Raw genomic sequence first — 17819 nt, 5'->3', positions numbered from 1 at the left:
CAAACTCACACACACGCATACATGCCCTGAGTTATGACAGAGGGAAGTCATTTGATCTCAGTGATTAGATCTGGGTGCATCTGAGACTCCATTACAGCTCTAAGCTGAGTTCCTTCTTCCTCTGTACGGCTATATAAAGCTTTACTTCCATGAAAGATGCCACACCTCTGAAGTAAGAGTGATTATGAGGACACACACAAATGTAAGGAGGTATGCACAAACAGACAAACCTCTGCCTCGTCGAAGGTAAGGAGCAAGTCGGATGTTCCGGACAGTATCCCTCTGGATCCATCGATCAGGAAATCTCGTGCAGGAACAGAGTAGGGATCCGCTTTCAGCATCTGAGCAGCTTGGACGAGCTTAGAGCATGAATTCTCCACCCTGAAGACACACAGCAGACTTAGGACTCATACTGAACACACGCACACCTACTAGTCAGTCACACTGCAAGTCACACATCAGACCCAAGAGACATCGAGGAAAACCAAACCAACACACAGGCGAGATGTGAGGCTGACAAGGTGTCAGGCTAAGCAGCCCACACAGTAGGCAGCGTGTTGTGCACTTTGAGTTTTTCACTATTTATTTGGCACTCGAAGGATCAAAATTTGAGAAGGCCTTCTTATAAAACCTGTGGAGACTTGAGATATGTTTAAATTGGCTCAAATGATGCAACCTTCAATTCAGAGTTTGCAATCTGCTTTTTAAATAAAAAAAAAGGCGGTTTCGTTTGCAATCCTAAATTTCTACTTCAGAGATCAGTGATTACGATAGATTTTTAGGAGCATTCAAATAAAGCCCGGTGCCTTCTCTTTCTGACCCCCATTGGTTAGGGTATCAATGGCTGCTGGTTCATCTATATTTAGGTAGGTTCACATTCCCACATGCTCCCTCCTAAGCCCTGTGAGTGAGATTTATGGTTTAGTGTGCCATGTATGTGTGAGTGAGCAGTGAGAGTGGTATGTGAATCTGATTGAGGTCTGGACCTTTTTAACGTAGCTGAAAAACAATTAGAAAAAAGAACACAAACAAGCAATGAAAAAAAAAATATGGCAGAGACAGACAGATGATATTACTGGAAATGTAGAATATGCGTGGACATAAATGCAACAAATACGGGCAAGCAAAAACAGCGAGGTCTGTGAGCCCCAGAACTGCTGAGTAGCTGCTTTCAGCCAGCACCCGGAGTTCATGTCAGCTCTTTGGATGCAAGCAGGAAAACAACAAACAGCTTCTCAGCAGTCTGGAAGCTGGAGCCGGACGGTCACTTGGATCCGGTCTCAGAAGTGGCTCTTTGTTGTAGCTGGGAACACAGCCACGTTTCCTAACGTTAAATGGGCTGAAATCCTTTTTTTCTCTCTTTTTAACAAGTTCTCTGTCTGTTCGCTGAGATAAAGTGCATTTGTTGCTCATAATTTTCTCTCTGGATGTTTCTGTGAGTGAGAGAGAAACGCACACAGTGCTTCAGAGGCAGACTCACTTAATAAACGCAGGAGGCATGTCTCTCTTCATCACCTGGTCCTCGGTGGTTTGAACCGTTTCCTTTCCCACCTGCAGCACACACACAAAACCACAGACAAATTATCATTAGCTCCTGCAATACAGGAAGCAGTGTTCAAGTACTATTAATAGCATGACGGGTGAATGAGTATGTATCAATTCACACCTATTTCAGCCATGCATGCATGTCATATCTTTGCCTGAGGGGAAGCGGCTCAGGCTCGGGATGATTTTGTGGTCTGTTTTTATACACAGAGGCAGGAAAGACGTTTAATGTCGCACTTCAAAAACTCTTTCAATCTTCAGATCATGGCTCCATCCTGAGATCTGCAGTGCTGACTTTATCTATTAGTATAACTCACTGGCTTTGCTTAAGCAATTTAAACATAAGCAAGTAATCATCCATCCATCCATCCTCTTCAGCTTATCCAGTTCAGAGACTTGGAGAGGCTGAGGCCTTTCCCAGCTATTAAAGTAGACCACGAGTCAAAAAAGAAATATGCAACTGACTTCAAATTTGTATTTTGTTTGACAGCTAAGGTTTAAAAATGCACACCGTGATCTAGTTTACATAATATTTTAAGTTGATGTGTCAGAACTGTCTGCTTTGACTTATTAAGCATTTTTTTTCCTGTTGAGGTGGAATTATTTTAGGAAGCGCTGGGATTTTATTACACATGTCTGGTATTAAAAGCTTTACAAGTACAAGTCAGGGCATTTAATCTTCCCCAAAACTAGAAACTACATCAGTAACAGATATATAATGAAGAGCATTTATGTACAAAATCACAGATACAATCATCAAAGATAAGGTATGTACTAAAGTTCAGTATTCCTGCAGAGGTTCATACTGTTGGTAAACTGCCGTGAAAAGCTGTGAAACAGAAAACTTGCTCTGACCCATATAAACAGACACACACTTGAGATGCAATTACAGTGAGATGATGACATCAGTCTCCCTGCTGCTGCATCACTGAAATTTGCTTAATAGAGTTTCTGGCTCCAGAGAATCAGGAAGCAGCCATCGCACAGAACGCATCTGAGCCCCAACCAGTCTCCTCTTCACATCTTATGATGGTGCTTTTTTGACATTTATGGCTGCTGTAGGGATTTTAATATCTTTGCGATGCACTCCATTTCTGGTCAGTGCATAACGCTGTCATTATTATTATTTTTTTTTATGTGAAATGCTTAAACAATGAATCAATTTCAAAGAAGTGATATGGAAGTACCTGCACCCCCCAATAAAACGTACTTCATGACCAGTCTAACTGCTCAAAATTTTAAGTACAGCTGTGCTAAAAAGTATTCACACAAAACTTCTAAACTCTAATCAGATATTTTCTTTAGAAAAAAATAAGATTTCATTTGAGAACATTTGGAAATCACCATGTAAATGCGAACAAGACATAGATGGATAAAATTAATGTTAAACTCCATCCTTAAAACAATGAGCTATGCCTGTTGCACTGACTTTACAGATCTACTATAAATTACATGCTACATAGTCTGTAAAAAGGTGCCATCAAAATGACAGATATAAGTGACGTAAGCTCAAAACTCAGCAATCAAAGCTCAAGACTTTTTTAACAGCTCAACAGTTTCAACCTAGGATTCAGGATCCTCAACAGTTTGATATGCCGTCTGAGACTGAGATACTTAAAAAGAAAAGCAGCTTTTTGGACCACATAATGCTGATTAAAACAGAGAAAATTGAACGCTAGGTGCTATCAATTCACGGTTAATTTAATATAGGATCAACAAGTATACGACAGTACACAGGAATTTTTTAATGGAAGCTAAAACTATTATTTATGGGACAGAACTGGATCTTTGAGCAGAATAAATATGAATATTTTCTCCAGGAGATAACAAAGGTGTTTCTTCTTCCAGAAACGCACAGAGCACACGTGGGGTAGAGAGGAGGGAAAAAACTTTAATGATGGTTTTCAGATGCATAGCAAGTATTTTAACATTTTAAAACCTAACTATATATGTTTTGTTTTTCTGGGGGGTTTTCTGTGAATGTGGTGCTTTGTGTACTCAAGTAGATAAACACTATATAAGAACCAGTCCACTTTACTACCAACTTTGTTTGCTATATGGCAATAGATACTTACAGTATGTCTAAATGTAATCTGAAAATGGACAGGAAGTCCTAGCTGAGTAGCTGAAGCCATCAGTTTCCCTGTTTGGGAAAATGAAGATTTTGTTACACTAAAATGTGAGGAATGCAGCTCTCCAAGTAGAGCATGTCCTCCTGATTAAACCCTGCGAATGAACTCAAAGAGTGCCATCAGATGACTGATCAAAGCGCTGTGGAGAGCTGAAGAGCTTCCTGTAAGCAGCAACACTTGGTATTGATTATTCAATACATTATTAATGCACAGTTAAGAGGTTTGCTGACAGTGTGATGTGTATGCATGTGTGTGGGGGGTTATTTTGTGTGTGCAGTTGTACATCCTGCAAGGTGGGACTACTTCAGCAGGAAATGCAGCTGTCAATCACAGCTGTCAGAGCGGGTGTATAGATCAGAGATATTACCTCTGATGAGCGTGCAGCTGACATTTCTGTCCAATCTGTGAATGATGGCTGATCTTTTCTCCCTGCCACTAATGACTAATAATTATTTTAGAGAACATCTTGGTGGCCTGGGGTTCACAGACTGTGGCCACATGATCCCATGCTGCTGCATGCCATCTGTCCTCTGTCAACCGCTCTTTTTAGCTCTGTTTTGGTCTCCACTGGGAAATATTTGATTCATTTGCTTCTACTGGTTTTCATGTGGTAACCAGACCTTTAATGACAGTGTGTGCAAGAACTTGTACTAAAGAATAAATAAATGAAAAGCAAGCTTTTTTTCTCATGGACTAAAAAAAACCCCATTGTTGTGTGAGCAGAAAGATCATTAAACCAAGCTGTGAAACATAATTTTAATTGGTTAAAATACAAAATAAAAACTATATTTTTAGCAAAGGTTCATTCTGTATGTTAACTGGGACTAAGACTCAGACTGTGTGTCATTTTTGTACATATTTTCCTCTTGACAAATACCACTCACACTGAAATTGTAAAAAAAACAAAAACAACAAGCAAACATGCTCAAAACTAAAAAAAAAAAAAAGGGGAAAAATATCCTACAAATCTACAATAACTCTGGATGATTCATCACTGTGCCCCCGGTTCCTCTTGCCCATGAATTTCATTTGCTTTTATTAATATCAGCTTCAAATCTGTAAACTATTTATCAGCTGTAAGACTTTATGTCATAATACAGCTTTATCCATGAATAGATTTAAGGCACACTGGGAAGCAGAGGGCATGTGTGGACACATAGCCAGAAGACTTTTCCCGGGTCTGCCAAAGAACAAGGAGAGATGGCTCATATTTAGAGCCGGCTGAGAAGAGTGTGTGTGTGTGTGTGTGTGTGTGTGTGTGTGTGTGTGTGTGTGTGTGTGTGTGTGTGTGTGTGTGTGTGTGTGTGTAGGGGGCTGGAGGTGGGAAGGCAGACCATGATGCTTGGCAGGGTCTAGTCTGAAAAAGCCAGAAACACTTTCTCTCCATCACAGCGTCCAAGCCAATGTGGATGTTTTCTCCATCCCTTACCAATCATGAAAAATTCTGCATCTTCCTGCAGCCTCCCTCCTCTCCCTCTCTGTCTTAGTCTGCTCACTTCCATCAGCGTGTGGTTACTTCGCTCAACGGTAAATCTATTTATTCCTTCCTCCCCTCCCCTTTCCACCCCACCCTCCCAAACATACTCAGGGTCTGTGCTGACTCCTTGAGGAGCAGACACCTTGCAAACTCCACCGAGCTCACACTTTTAGGCACATAAAAAACACCAACTGCATCTTTCACATCTTTTAGTCGGATCTGCATCAACCCACGCACAACTTCTGATGGATTGAGACTGACACTATCTTTGCAAGTGTGTGTGTGTGTGTCTCAGTGACCTAGATTTTAAGTACCCCCCCCCCCACAGCCAGCCCACTGTGGACGGGGTTAACAGTGAAACTGTATCAGTGTGCAGTGGGACTCTGTGGTGGCATGTTGCTGTATACTGTATTATATCTTAGTTCAAATTGCACAAGCATAGAAGTGATTCACCTTTCTAAAATAAAGCATATGTGTGCCTGTCTCTTACATCCAATTAAGTTTATCTACCCAGCAACCAGCTACTGCTCGTTTTACAAGCTCCGTTCTCAAGCACCCTTTGTGCTCGCTTTCAACACGATCTTGTCACCCACTTCATAGCTCTCGTTCCTCTGTCAGTGGAGCAATCATCTTGTCTGAGAGTACAACAACTCTCAAAACTTACATCCCTATAAATATACCACTATAGAATGTGAAGTGGGGAAAGATGCAGGCTTTATTACTTTTAATTAATCCCTTTTTTATGCTTCCATCCTACCTACCAACATTTCTTCTGTCTGACACCTTTTTGTCCCCCTCTGTGCTCAGCCCTGATGTCTTCACACCTCGCAACTCCATCTGAGACCCATCAACAAGCCTGAGGCTGCTATTAGCCTCCTTCTGCTCGCTGTCTGTGTGGATCAACTGAATGGATCAACAAGGACAAGCAGAGACAGAGGAGCATGCCTGGTAGCAATGAGACATCAAGGACTTAATCCACTTGGAGGGTATTGGATAAAGGATGGGGTTTTCATTGTGGCATGGCGCAGTGTTCGAGTTCAAACTGAACAGCCTGGGTCATTATCAGTTAATGAGATATTTATCAAGATGATCTTGTGTGTCCTTGCACGGGAAAGAGTGGACTGCTATTCAAGAAGCACAAAAGATGTCACTCGTAAGTTTTTTTTCACAGGAACACTACACAAATTACTAATTGTGCAACCTATCCCACCATCGCATCCACCATTTGTCTCGAAAAACGTAGGCACTGTGCAGCAGATCAGATTTTTAACATTTAAGGAGCAATGATTTCAATTTAGTGTGTCGTTTCTATTTAAAACATGACCAAAGAAGCAACTGCTAATGAACGTGAAACCAGCTTCTTCTCTGTAAGAAGTCCTCCTGTCTGCTGCTATTTTCTCTCTAAGTGAGTGAAATTAGGTCACCCCAGCATCAATGCAAACGTCCAGGATCAGCATTAATGATGTGGCCTCTATTGATTTTTTCCCAGGCAGTGCGTACAGAGGGGACATCAGTGTCTGACTAAAGCTTAGCTCTCTATAAAAATCGACCAATTCGATTCCACAGGACAGAGAAGAAAGACAGCGATGGTGAAAGTGGAAAAGTGGAGGGTCAAAGAAGTTTGGAAAAGAATGAACAAAGAGACGAGCAAAGGAGTAAGAGATGAGGTGGGAGTCTGATAAATGACCAGAGTGTTTATATAGTCTCTGTGGAGTTTATTACTACAGATGGATGAGTTTCATAAACTGCAAAGTCTGCAATAATCTAACTTGGGCTGTTGAAGCTGAGAGCACAAAACCTACAGTACACAGGTCCACCTACGACACAGCAGGACACACACACACACACACACACACACACACACACACACACACACACACACACACACACAGAGGCATGCTTTTAATTTAATAACCACTCATTTCTTCCGCCCTACAAACTTCATTGACCTCAGCTGCCATCTGATTACAAATCTCAGCAAACTTTGATATGTTGTGTTGCTTTGTTGTACTAATGTAGGAACTACTGTAGGACCCCGTTAAAACATGCACGAGCGTTAGCTGGGTGTATGACAGCTTTATGTAATTTTAATGGCAAATAAGGACCAAACAGGGATTCAACTCCGTGAACGCAGAAGCCCCACAGAAAATAAAATGAACCGATATTGGCATAGGTGCAGGGCAGTCTGCTGACCTGCTATTCTAATGATTTATGACACATTAAACAGACGCTGTCACACCACTGCAACAGCCAGTCTCCAGAAATGTCGCTTTTCTGCAGGTTGAAAGTTTGAGTGGTAAATGTCACTTCATGCAGGCACTTTGCCATTGAGCTCATACTGAACTGACGCCCTGATTCAAACTCACCCGCACAAGGTTGCTGACAGCAGCCTGCACAGCGGCCACCGGCACCGTCAGATCCGGGATGGCTTTACCGTCTACCTCCCCCTCCTCGTGCATGATGACTAGGTGAGAGATCTGCTGGGCCACTGGCTCCAGGATACTCTCGATGGTTTTGGTGTGAAACACCGGCATCGTGAACGACTTTTTTACCGCAGCCCCGACAGAAGAAGAAGAAAGGCGGCTGGTCGCTCCAGCATTGATGATCTCCCTTATCTCTGCTTCTTCCCTCTCCTCCTCACCGACAGGAGGACAAATACCGAGTTGTCAGCCCAGCCCCTGAGAGGAAACCCTCTCCTCCCGGTGTGCACCGTCTCCTCCGTAGAGCTCTTCGGTAAAGGCTGGACTCAGACGGTTGGTGTCCTCCGGTGGGAGCGACCCAAATCGTGACAGAAGGAATCACCGCCCTCTGTCCAATCACAGCGAAGGAATACAGCTGCCAAGCTGGTTGGTGTTGGTGCGCATTGACGCCTTCCCTGCACACACACACACACACACACACACACACACACACACACACACACACACACACACACACACACACACACTAAATGAGAGCTCTTCCCAAATGACGTCATGCATGCCAATAGCCCCCAAAAAGGGAAAGTGTTGGGGTAACTTAAGCTATTATGATTCAAGATAAGGGGTGGGGGCGCGCAACATCAAGGAAAGAACAAGGGAAGGTTGTAAACATATTGTGCTGTGACTCCCTGCAGACTCATAAAGGTCAGCTTTACATCTGTGAGACTGTACGGGATAGAAAAGGGAGCAGGTTCTGCACCACCTAGTAGGCTCTAGTGCAGAAAAAAAATTGTTGGTGTGGTTTTATGAAGCTTCGAACCTACATCTGACATATGATCTCCGTCCATTAAAAGGTGGGTCAGGAGTTCATGTCTCCAGGCCTCAATGTGCAGGTCTAAATAAAGACCAAGGATTCAGCTTGCTGCAGTCTGGAGCTGAAAGGAGTCTCAAAGATTACAGCACAGCACCCACATGCTGTTTCTCTGCTTCTGGACTTTGGTGCTGAAGATAGGCTACTTAACAACCCAACTGACAATGCCCATGAATGTCATTTATACCTGCAGTTCTCGCTTGTGTGTGCATGCTTGCCGGCTTGTCTGCTGTCCCTGCACCTCATAATTGAATCTCTGTTAGGGAAAGTGGAGAGCCCAGCAGCAAAAACTGCAGTATTTATAACCTCAAGACCCCACATTAACCAAAGAGCCTGCAACCAAGTGTGGATGCATGTGGACAAAAGGTTAACCCCCCAAATCAGACATAGTGGACTGGTTAGAAATGACCCCACAAATGTCCTCTCATCTCAGGAATTGTCCTTAAAGAGGAGTAAGAGTTCTACTCACTGCATCTCCAAACCTTATATGGACTGAGGCAGAGTAGGAGATGCAATAAAGTAAACTGGTGTCTATGAGTAATTGAGGAGGGGTAGGACAGTCTCTGATTGGCTCCAATAGCCCTGCTGTGAACTATCTGTATATGTGGACTTGTCCAAACAGACTTTGAAAGAAAACATTGCTGCAGGTTGTTAAGAGAGGCTTTGGAGCATGTGCTCAGAAATGACACAATGACCAACTGGATGTTGTGGTTGTTCACAGCAACACTGTGTATTCTGATGCTTTCATTGCACTTAATCTGCGTATCATGGCTGGAGCAGTGATGCTTAGTGCTCCCTTCAAATATTTCTTTTTGAGTGATTGTTGTTGTGGTATGTGGTCATAATGTGAGTCATGCTGTATGTCTGAGAAGATATGAGGTTTGGCCACTGTGCAGCAGAACCATGTTTAGTAGCACTGCCTTCATTTGCACATAAGCCGCAGTTTCTTACTATATCACTACAACATGCAGTGCTGTGCAAATGTCTTTAGTCACCCTTCATCTAAACAGATGCTTTTCAGATAGTTTTACATGGTAATACATGGTACATTTCTATGTTCTGTATTCCATCACTTTTGAAAAGATTTCCAGTGAAAGATTTCCAAACCCTGATGTTTTCTCTGCTGTGGTTTACAGTAGACATTCACTGCAGTGTTTTCTCCTGACTTGCTCCATACATATTAACAACAATTTTAACCAAAAATGTAAAATTTGGATCCATCACACCTGTTTGAACTGCGTCTTGTGTAATTTGGCATACCTCAGCCTTTTCTCCCCCATTCCCTTCATTAAGAATCACTTCTTGACAGCCACCCTTCCACTGAGACCATTTCTGATAAGGCTTTAGTGAACAGTAGATGGATCACCTGAAGGCCCAGTTGTATTTTTCACATCTGGTGTCAGGGATTTGCTGGATTCTTTGCTATTTCTTAAAGATGCAACTTTCAGATATTGTTCATTTGCTGTAGATGTTATTTTAGGCCTGCTACTTCTTCTTTTGTCCTCCTCTTGACCAGTTTCCTCAATTATATTTAAGGACACAAATCACATTGTGCTGGTATATGACACATTTTCAGCTAATAGCTCTCGGTGAATCACCTTGTTGGTGCAAAAATATAATTTTATGCCTGTTATAATTAGAACAAATGGTGTGTTTTTGCAACAGGCTGCTTGTAACAAAGTCCCTAAAGATACAGTTTAAAATTTATTTGCTAAACTGTTTGTCATGTGTAGGAAAAACACTGGTTAATCATTTTAATTAGATGCCTTTTTATACTTGAATGATTCATAGGTCAGTGTTAAGTGGCTTAATAAGAAAAACATTCCTCTCTGAAAGTTGTCAGGTAGAAGAAGTCGGCTGAAAATAAATGAAAAAGTAGCCAACAGTCAAAGAAAACCTTGGAAAGACTTTCAACTATTGCTCAAGACCACTTGGAAGCAATAAATGGTGGTGATGATTGCATGCAATAGTTCAGTATATATGTTTTCCTTTGCAACAAGATGAGTTGAGGATTTAACATAATGACTTTGAAGATCTCCTGAGTTCACTTTCACTGAGAACTGTCAACAGCTTGACATTTGTTGTTTTTATAGGAATCTTTTTTAAAATTGTTTTTATTCAAATGCATTTTTAGCCTTTCCCTAAATAATAAATTGGGGCTAGAAACACAGATTCAAGTCCAGACAGTTCATCTGTGTTACAGGTACTGCAGGATAATGAGGTAAGGTAAGGAAGTTTTAGCAGATGCAGTCACAGAGTATGCCTCTTCAAGCACCAGGTTTCTAAAGGTCTGGAAAACCACAGCTATGGAGGGTATGGGGAACAAATGAGCAGGAAGAGCAGGAGTGGCTGAAGTTATAGTACAGGGCATGTGGGAGTGGTTGGATGTCAAACTACAGCAGACTGAAGATGGCAACAAAGAATGCTTTATCTGTGACAGAAGACAAATGCAAAGCAGTTTATCTAGTCTGCTCTGGTGCCTTGTTTTGACCCCTGTTGTGTTTCTAGTCTATTGAGTTCCATCTCCAAACTGCTACACAGCACACAGATCAGATATGAAACAGATCAGATGTCACCATTGTTTGCTCTAAAATACTTTTGTGATCTTTATTTTGAGGCAAAAAAACCCAAAACAAATTTCACACAACAGTGCCCTCTGGTGTTTGACTTTGGGACTCTTTAGCTCAGTCTGATTCAGCTACTCAGGTGGAATTCTTTATTTCTGTATAAAAGGAAAACAAGTGGCCTTGCCGTTTGTTATACATGTAACCCAGGGATAAAAGAGACAGTAAAAAATGAGTTGATAAATAAGCTTTTATTATATATATATATATTTTTCATCAACAGCAGGACCAGCCTTTTATATGAAATTAAATTATTTGACATAAATATGTTTCCTAATTGCTTATTTTAAAAGTCAATAATAAATATGCAGAATACCTGAAAAATGCACAATTAATAAAAATATATAATGCAACCAACAATTAAAGCAGTTTTTAAAATACTCTTTTTAAATATTTACATGAAATCGTTTCAGTGCAAAAACATGTTCACAGTAAGCGATGGTAGCTGCTCTCAGAACAAAACCTGCAACATCTGCACTTGCTTGCATGTGCAAAAAGCCTGCTGCCTTTAGGGAACACTTAATAAATAAATGCGATTCTGGGACAGTTTCATTTCAGGGGATACATCAGTCCTTTTGCGTATTCGATGAGTCCTGTTTTCTCTTCGATCCACGTGTTGTAGTTGGTGACCTTTGTGTAGACACCTGGTTTATTTTTCCTGGCGCAGCCCTCACCCCAGCTCACCACGCCGAACAGAAACATCCGACCTGATGCTCCACACACTAAAGGACCGCCAGAGTCTCCCTGCAGACAGAGGGCAAAACAGCCAGGTGTTAAATAAAACCTCCAGGTTTATCATTATTTTGTTTTCTGATTCAGTTTTTCCCTGACAAACAAATATTTTCATGTGAAAACTGTGAAAATATACTCAGAAGGTAACCCTTGACTTGTCTTGAGGTTGACAACTAGCAACAAATTTCAACCTAAAGGTAACTAATCTGACATTAGGCTATTCAGCACTTTTCAAGGTCAGCGAGTTTCTTCAAGAAGAGGAAGAAATACTCTTCAGATCCGCTTTAAAGCTGTCAAAGGTTATGATGCATGCTGCAATTCAAGCTACCACTTCTTCTAACTCACTTCTGTTTTGATGTATATATTTAAAGAAAGCCCAAATGTCTTGTTTCCCACGGCCCCGCGCCCTGTCCTTACCTTGCAGGCATCAGTGCTCCAGTCGGGGCTCGCAGCACAGAACATGTTCTCAGTGATGCGTTTTCCGTAGTGCACTTCTTTGCTACAGTCAGCGTTGGACATCAGTTTTACCTCAGCCTTTTTCAGATACTGTGAGAACTGGAATGAGCCTACAACAAAGTGTGAAATGTGATACTCAGAAAATGGTTGAGAGAGCAGAGCTGAGTCTAAAGGGCGGAGGTCCTGCAGTACTAACCTGCGCTCTCCTTCCCAAATCCTGCGATGGTGCATGTAAATCCAGGAGGTAGCTCAGTGTGAGATGGAGGAAGGCAAGCTATGCGTACAGAAGCTGATTTAACTGCATATCCTCCACCTCTGCCTTTGAGCTTAATCAGAGCTGAAATGTAAAAATAAAAACACATGTAAGTTCTGTGCACAGAGTAGATCTTTATATTTGTATATCCACAGTTTAGTCACAACAGAGTTTGTGCTCACCTATGTCGTTATTATAGGTAGTATCGTTATATCCTTCATGCATGATGAGTCTTTCCACAGCAAACTTTTGCTCACTACCGGCATTCGTTTCATTAATGGCACTCTTTCCCAGGTATATGGACAGATGTGTGAGTCTGGTATCCTCACTGAAGAAAAACCAAACACATAAATGTGCAAACATGTTACACACCAACATGAATTATTTTGAAATTACAGTGCAATGACTTCATTGGAGGAAATAATACGGTGCTTTGTTTTCTCACCCATCAGAGAAGCAGTGAGCTGCAGTGAGAACCCAGCTTGGTGAAATGAGAGTGCCACCACAGAGGAAGCCATAGCGCTTATGAAAAATGGCAGCAACCCATGGCTGCGACTCTATAGTTGTGAAAGAGCCACCTACAATTTTATGCATCCTCCTCTCAGATGTCTCTCCACACGTTTTCTCTGGAAGGACACATGGGATAAGTCAGCAGGAGCTAATAAAGAGAATCATACCTTGTGATTTAGGAAAAACTGGATTTAAACAACAGAATTACCTGTATCCACAGGTAGTTGAGGAGGCATTTGTGGTGGTGCAAAACCTTCGTTGGAATAGAAAACAGAAAGCATTAGAAAAATTCAAACCAATCTTCAATAAAATATAGCAAATAGAAAAAGTAAATCACCAATATGAGACTTACATGTGGGAATATCACAGTATTCTCTCACAGTCCATCTTCCTCTTTTGACATAGCACCATGGCATGTCAGAATTGTCAGGATTCCTAATGTTCAAGTACAATTATATTAAACATGGGTTACTCGTTGTCAGACATACAGTATAAAAACATCACATTGGTAGCCCAAAGCATACCTGCAGTAACGATGTCCGCCAAGTCCATTTACATTTTTCCATTGAGGTTTGACCCTGTTCCAGTAGAGACACGAGCGACCGGTGGATGACTTGTCAACGTTTCCTCTGTATTCACTCCCATCTCCAGACAGACACAGTTCTGCAGATCACAACACAAAGAGGGGTGAGAACATTTAATGCATGCTGTCAAAGTATAAACCTTAAGAACTTTACCTAGACCCACTGAAATGACTTACGTCTTGCCTGTTTGGATGATCTTCGTGAAAAAGCCTGAAAGAAACATAGAGAAACTTAGTCAAACTGAAAAATTAAAAACCTTCTGACCTCCATCAGAATAGCTCTTAAACCACCTCTTACCACATCCACGCTGACCGCTGCAAGGATGGCAACGAGGACAAAGACATTCATCTTCACTTCTTGTTTTGCTTCTGTTTTTTGGAGATATTTTTGTCTGTGAATTTACAGAAAAGGAACACAACAATCATGGGTAAGTGGAAGGAAACTTGCTGTCCCCTTATATGGTGCTTAGCGTTCAACACATGACGGAGACGTGTGACCGCTACGAAACCGTGTGCTTTCTTGCTCTGGTTTTTAAATGTGAAGAGTGACGAAATGTTTAATGTCATGCCAAATCAGTTCAATATTCAACATACAAACACAAGGAAAACACCTCACGGTCTTTCGCCATGCCACTGACATAGATATTTAGCTTCCTGACGAAACGCTGCATTCTTGAGGTTTTAATGTTAGAGCGACAGATAGAGGATGTCCATCGTGTGCAGATTTTAAACAATCTAGCACTACAAACAGCATAATATCTAAGCTGATTAACAGTAAAGTCTGCGCACAACCTTATATCACATTATTATTGCAATGCGTGCAGTTCAAACTATGAATTTCTAGATATTCTAAGAACACAATGTCAATTTGATAATGACATAAGAAAATAATTGTGTGGTTAACTTTCAATGCGCTGTGTTTGACATCAAACAGCTTCATATCTAAGAAATCATGTTCGTTCTTAAATATAACTAAAACAGCTGATTGTCTAAGAGTCTAAGACACTTCGCAAGAGATGTGTTTACCTTTAATTCCAGACTTGCAGTGTCAATGAAGACTCTTATTTCTTCCAGTTGACTCTCCTCTCTGTATCTTCTGATATGCACCTGCACTGTTTGAGTACTCAGGCTCACACTGATGGTTGTTCTGGCGTTTCTGCTGTGACTCTGCTTGTGTTTCCTCCCTCTTAAATTACCCAGGCTGCAAGTGGGAGGGAATTTGTCATGTCCTGTGACACACATCCAGTGAACAGCCCCTTCCTCTTAAGCTACAACAATAAAGTAAAAAAAAATATCCAAAATTGGTCATGTGTACACTGAAAGCACGTGATTGAAGAATTGCTGTCCAGAATTTGTGGACAGAGTCGGTTACAAAAAACAACAACAACAAATATGTAAAATAAGACCACAAAAAAGAAATAATTAGTTTGCAAAATGTAAGAATAAGTCTCTAATCTGTACAGCATTTTTCATAATCTTTTCGTGTACATGGAGCTTACATGAAAGTTCTGAAAATCTGACAATGGTTGCTTAATATCGTTTGTACTGCTTTCATGACGTTACATGTTACAGTGACTGTGCTCAGAGATTAGCCTAAGGCTCTAAATCTATTCTGTTAAGCTCTGATGGACTCTGTATGTTTGTCCTAGCTGTGTGTGTTATAGCAGAGCCGTATAGTCTATAGACTGTCAAAATAGCAAACAAAGATTTTTTTATTTATTTGAAAAATGTAATTTCAAATATATTAACCATTAAAAATGCAATGTTAAACTTCTACGTACAGTCAGTTTGGACATAGAAAAAGTTTAATAATTTGCCTCTCTTTCTTGGTGCATTTTTCTTCCAGCCACTCTGGGACAAGTTAAGTTTTGGTTTTATCTGTCCAAAGAAACATGTTTTTTTTTAATCGTGCGGGCTCTTTTAGTTTAGATGTTTTCTGGAACATACAGATACTGACAGTTTTAAACCCTCAGTATTTGCATTCATGAAACCCTCTCTTGATTGTAGATCAAGAGTGTTATTGACTTTATTGCATGTTATGAAACAGTTTTTTAATCATGGAAATAAATCTGCAATGATCACCGAAGCAGTCCTGTGGGTCTACAGATTGTTGACTTTGCCACTCTTAAAGTTTTTCTCTCCCTAATTGATTTGTTTTCATTTTTCAGCCTAATGATGGCCTCCTTTATGTGCATCAACAGCTCTTTGTACCTTGTATTGACAGTTCTAGTGAAAAGCTACCAAATGCGTCCACGCTCAGCTGGCCGTGTAAATGTTTTCAAGTCAATCATCCAATTACTTTGAGCCTTACTACAAATATTGCATTTTTTTTTTTTTTTTTTTTGTAAAAACACCTCAAATTAAAGCTAAATTAAAGTTAAACTTATGTAAAATCAACCATGGAGATGGATGTACAGAGGCAAATTTAATAACAATGAAAAACTGACTGTAAAGCCTTTTATATTCTTTTTCCTTGCTGCATTAATTTATAATCTCTGCTGAAGAATGATAAACTTTTTTAAAAAATATTTTTTACCAGTTCTTTTTTTTATAGAATTTTATATCTTTATTACCAAAAACAAAAAACCCAAACAATCTCTCGCCCCCCACAAATTGCACCTTTATTTGCTTGTAAAAAAGAAAAGAAAGGCAGCAGTTGTTAAAGATCTCATTGTTTCTGCGCACTAACAGCTTCATACTATTTCCTGTACAACAATAGCCATTGTTATGAATTTTATTTGGAAATTTCTTGACTGAACAAATTACCTCATCGTCTTTGATGCTTGTGTTAGTCACGTTTCCTCTTTGATGATGATGATAGCCAAATTTTGCACTTTGTGCAAAATGTTTGGGACTCATGTCCAGCACAATGAAACGGTAAGCCAAGACATTACTGCCTCTGAAAGGAGATACGCAATAAAAGCCTAATTTAACTAACACAGCCAGGTGTTCAGCCAAAAGGGGAACTACATGTTAAAATTACCCAACCCTGGGAAACCCAGGATAGTTGTGGCTGGAGTCAGCTGCAACCCGAAGTGTTGATTTTGTCATTTTGACTCCAGGAGTTTCATTTTCATTCCTTTGATTTACTCTTGCACAGTTCTTTTGGACTGTTAATCTTTTAATTATTACTATTGAGCTACAATGGTAAGAGGTAATGCTACTGTAAATAAAGGGTGGGTCTTCTTTTAGTACAAAAACGCAGTATCGAATAGTTTTACTTGAATAAAATAACATTTCTTTGAATTTTCTTTCATTTCCAATTATTGAGCAGCTTAAAGTAAGTTTGTATCTATACTTTTCCCACACACTAGTCTCTATATGACACACCAACATGACATATTCTTCTTTAGCTTCATGTCATATCCTGTTGGTTTTCTAGCTTATACATTTTTAGACCAATGGGAACCATGATAAACATCCATGTGAATAAAGTGGAAGAGGTGATAATGACACCTTCACAAAACAAAAGTATGATTCATATTTTTTCCATCTTGTACCATATTTGAATAGAGTAACTTTGCAGAAATGCATGCACTTTTGACTGAATCATCCTTAAATAATCAGAATTCATATCTGAGTTTTGTACTTTTTAATTTTAGAAGTTAATTATTATTTTTATTTTCTCTTTTTTTTGCATTTCAATATAGATTCTTTTTAAGAGAAATAGCTTTATCACACCTCTTACACCAGTCCTTTAGTCAATTTATTGCCAGCCTAGGGCTTAGTTTAAAAAATCTCCTCTCGATCTCATTTCTTTGGTATGCAGATGACTCACAGATTTACCTACTACTGAAGCATAATCCATGATTTCTTTGAAGGCCTTACAGGTCTGTCTGGAAGATAGTAAGTCATGGATTCCTTTAAATTTTCTCATCTGAGATTACCAAAACACAGAAGTAATTGCGTTGGGTGGTCCTGACCTCAGTTCTTTTACAATTTAGCACACTTTTAACAAATTTAATCTAACGTTTAACACATTAACAGAGTAATGCTTCTTCCATCCCTAGCTGCTTAAAGAAGTGAAGCCATTCCTCTGTTTCAGAGTCTTTGAGAGAGCTATCCATGCCTTCCTGTTATCCAAACTTGACTAATATAATAATTTTTATTTAGATGTCTTCTTTTTACTGAGGTACTTTCACTTTATGTTTTCTTCCTTAAATTCTGTCATTTTTTGACATGATTTTAAGTTATTTGATTCATTTAGATGTGTAAT

The 17819-nt window shown here is 40.1% G+C and overlaps 2 protein-coding genes across 4 annotated transcripts in view; both read right to left on the bottom strand.

Annotated features, from left to right (window-relative positions):
• LOC134639592 (vinculin-like) overlaps window positions 1–7922 on the bottom strand; it is a 24868-nt gene extending 16946 nt beyond the window's left edge. For all 3 annotated transcript variants that reach the window (XM_063490864.1, XM_063490865.1, XM_063490866.1), the window contains exons 1-3: window positions 7521–7922; window positions 1481–1551; window positions 231–381 (exon numbers count right to left, since the gene is read on the bottom strand). In XM_063490864.1, coding sequence (XP_063346934.1) covers window positions 231–381; window positions 1481–1551; window positions 7521–7688 — 390 coding nt within the window. In that variant the 5' untranslated portion in view covers window positions 7689–7922. The remainder of the gene's footprint in view (window positions 1–230; window positions 382–1480; window positions 1552–7520) is intronic.
• Window positions 7923–11347: 3425 nt separating this feature from the next.
• Window positions 11348–14724, bottom strand: plaua (plasminogen activator, urokinase a). Its single transcript, XM_063490895.1, has 11 exons — window positions 14630–14724; window positions 13902–13995; window positions 13781–13814; window positions 13545–13683; window positions 13373–13455; window positions 13229–13273; window positions 12956–13136; window positions 12693–12838; window positions 12454–12594; window positions 12219–12367; window positions 11348–11813 (listed from the first exon to the last, which is right to left on the bottom strand). The coding sequence occupies exons 2-11, from the start codon at window positions 13950–13952 to the stop codon at window positions 11619–11621; spliced, it is 1164 nt and encodes a 387-aa protein (XP_063346965.1). The 5' UTR covers window positions 13953–13995; window positions 14630–14724; the 3' UTR covers window positions 11348–11618.
• Between the last annotated feature and the right edge of the window lie 3095 nt (window positions 14725–17819).

The sequence above is a fragment of the Pelmatolapia mariae genome, linkage group LG13, assembly GCF_036321145.2.
Source record: "Pelmatolapia mariae isolate MD_Pm_ZW linkage group LG13, Pm_UMD_F_2, whole genome shotgun sequence".
Lineage (NCBI taxonomy): Eukaryota > Metazoa > Chordata > Actinopteri > Cichliformes > Cichlidae > Pelmatolapia > Pelmatolapia mariae.
This window is presented reverse-complemented; position numbering and strand designations above follow the sequence as displayed.

Coding starts and splice junctions, on each gene's coding strand:
- plaua (XM_063490895.1), bottom strand. CDS start 13,952: ATGAATGTCTTTGTCCTCGTTGCCATCCTTGCAGCGGTCAGCGTGGAT. Junction 13,815..13,901: donor CAGCGGTCAGCGTGGATGTG/GTAAGAGGTGGT, acceptor TGTTTCTTTCAG/GCTTTTTCACGAAGATCATC. Junction 13,274..13,372: donor ATACTGTGATATTCCCACAT/GTAAGTCTCATA, acceptor ATTCCAACGAAG/GTTTTGCACCACCACAAATG.